At 58.1% G+C, this 2,742-nt stretch overlaps 1 protein-coding gene across 6 annotated transcripts in view; it reads right to left on the bottom strand.

Moving 5' to 3' along the window:
• Positions 1-735: 735 nt before the first annotated feature.
• Tnfrsf1b (TNF receptor superfamily member 1B) overlaps positions 736-2,742 on the bottom strand; it is a 28,798-nt gene continuing 26,791 nt past the window's right edge. For all 6 annotated transcript variants that reach the window (XM_023699467.1, XM_023699469.1, XM_023699468.1 and 3 more), the window contains exon 10: positions 736-2,610. In XM_023699467.1, coding sequence (XP_023555235.1) covers positions 2,333-2,610 — 278 coding nt within the window. In that variant the 3' untranslated portion in view covers positions 736-2,332. The remainder of the gene's footprint in view (positions 2,611-2,742) is intronic.

The following is a 2,742-nucleotide window of genomic DNA, read 5'->3' as shown; positions in this document are numbered from 1 at the left end:
GGGACATCCCCAGAGCTGGGATCACAGGCATGCACCACCACTCTGGGTTTCAGTGGCCAGCATGGTATGCCCGGAACAGCCGGCACAGCCAGCACAGCACGCAGTTACCGGAATCAACCTCTGTTCCTTGAGCTTGCCAGGCAGGCACTTAGACCGCCAAGCTATTTATTTCCCCAGCCCCCAAACTTAACATCTCATATTAAAACAAACAAACAAACAAACAACAACAACAAAACCTCCCTTTGTCCCTGACCTTCTATCCACTGTTCCACAAAATTCCTGCCCATTCCCCAGCAGCTAAGGGGTCCCCACCCCCACACCGCTCCACTCCCAGAGCCCTGGGGGAGGAGAGTATTTGGGATGGAGCTCCTGGGAATCGGCTCCTCTCCCTGCACAACCTTGGATAGTCAAGGCCCACTCTCCTGGGTGAGCATCCAGCTGCTTGTGAGGGGCACAGCGTAGAGACCTCGCCTGCCCAAGACTAGGCTGGGAGCCCAAGAAGACGGGGTCACCTGGACGCAGCTGCCGGGTCCTGAGCTGGAAGTTCTGTATGGACATTCATGGGCCCTAGGCAAGAGCCTAGGGCTCTTGGGGAGACCTCTGGAGCCAGCCCCACCTTGAGCCTTCCCTGGCCAGCACCCTCGTTTCTATTCACACACTGCTGACAGGCCAACAGGCCTTCGGTGAATCCCCAACCCAGAACCATCCAGAGCCTGAGTCAACGCAAACCGGAAGTAACACAAAGAAAATTTATTAATAACTCAGAATGCTGCCCAACAAACAGTGCAAACTCATCATCCTGATCAGCACAAGCAGGGGAGCTGCACTTAGACCCAGAGACCTTCGGGGCTCTCCAGACTGTCCACCAGGGGGCGGACGCGCGCCGTCGCTGCCCAGGGTCCAGGCAGGCAGAGACCTGGCAGGGCTGGCGTCTGACACCTTGATCTGGACCAGGGGCAGAAAGCCCTGTGGGTCTTTGTGGTCACCGGAAGGCTCTCCTCCCCCACCACAGTTCAGCTGCCAAGTTCAAGTCCAGTGGAACTGATTAACAAGGATCCAAGTACCTGAGACTGAACAGGCCTTTCCAGGGGTCCCCAAACCCTGCTTTCTGAAATCAGGTCACAGTTGCCCGTGCTCCGGCCTCGCCAGTGGGGAAGGGCTGGCTTCAGCTGCCTGGGGACGGCATCCACTATGCAGACCCCGCGGCACACAACAGACACGGACGCCTGGCGCTTGGCTTCTCACATGTGCTGGGCATCATCACTGGCACAGTACCAAAAGGGCTCTTTGGCTGCCCTGGGGCAGGGATGTTGGGGTGGGAGGTTGCGGGTCGGTCCAGGCTGAGGTAGGAGAAGGTGGCTGCAGAGGCCTGAGACCTCCCCAGTTCTGAAGTCCAGGGTGTTGCCTTCGAGCCACTGGCCATACGTGGGAGCGGGGTGGTGGGAGCTTTGGGTACTTTGCAGTGAAAGTCAAAGGTGGTGGTGGTGGGCGCCAAGGGCATCAGAGGGGCTGGCTGTGTTGGTTTTCTGGAGACAGTCTCAGGATCATTGGCGTGCACCACCATGCCTTGGTTCTGTTGCCTTGTTGACCTGCACGGCGCTCACATTTTCAGGGGCGTAGGGATTGGACCAGAGCACCGAGCATGCTGAGCACATGCTTTACCCAAGACACATACACACACACACACACACACACACACACACACTAGGTCCAAGATCTGCCCCCTTGGCTGTAGCATGGAGTAAAAACACTTGTTGCCTGGGCCCAGATTTTCACACCAGGTACAGAAGAACAAGCTGTACGGGGTCTGGAGGTGCTACCTTCCAGCCGCCCTGAACTAATCCAAGGAATCTGTGGCCCCTACAGGGCTGCCACTTCCTCCTCCCCACAGACCCTGTGACCAGCAGTCTCCTCTCCAAAGGGCCATCCTGCGGTCTCTGCATCCAGGCAGAAGCGCTGTCCTTTCTCCAAGGGTGGCACACAGTGTCTCTCCTTCTTAGCAAGCCTGACAGAAGGGACGGATACTGTGGCCTCTGGAAAGCCAGAGTCAGCTCAGAGTCAGGGGAGGGGCCAGCCACCAGGGGCTCGAGAAGTCAAACATGCAGGTCCAGCTGGGGTCAGGTTCAGGTAACAAGAACATGTCCCGCAGGTTCATGCCAGCCACCTCCCATGAAGGACTTGCACCATGATAGTGGGGTTTTCCCACCATTGTAGTAGTAACCTGACCTGGAAATAACCACAGATGCCTGTGAGGACAGGGGCCTGAAGGGAATGGAGTGGCCCTGTCAGGGCTCAGCCCTCTCCGGCTGTGACATGGCCCATGGCAGCCCTGTTAACCAAGCTTCATGCCCTGGTCGAGCACACCAAGGGGCAGGGACTTCTCCAGGCTCTGTAGCAAAGTCTCTGGGGTCTCCCGCAGGGACTGAAAGGGGCGCTCCTCCTGGGAGAAGGGGACCTGCTCATCCTTCGGGCAGCCTGAGGGGCTGGTGTCTACATCCTCCGTTGTGGCGCTGGCTTGGGAAGGGCACCGTGGGCTGTGCTCAGAGCTGCTGCAGACATTCACGATACAGGTGACGTTGACCTGGGTCCCATGGCCCCCAGGCTGAGACTCTGTGAATCATCAGGAAAAGGGAGGACATGAGTCCAAGAGTCTTGGAGCAGAGGGCATCCCCATGGTCTGTCTGGGGCTGCTGGCTGTGGGACAGCAATGCCAGCTTTCCCTGCACACCTCAGGCTGCCTGC

This window comes from Octodon degus, unplaced genomic scaffold (genome assembly GCF_000260255.1).
Source record: "Octodon degus isolate 3935 unplaced genomic scaffold, OctDeg1.0 scaffold00113, whole genome shotgun sequence".
Classification (NCBI taxonomy): Eukaryota; Metazoa; Chordata; class Mammalia; order Rodentia; family Octodontidae; genus Octodon; species Octodon degus.
The sequence above is the reverse complement of the archived record's forward strand: the minus strand, read 5'-3'. Positions and strand labels throughout refer to the sequence as shown.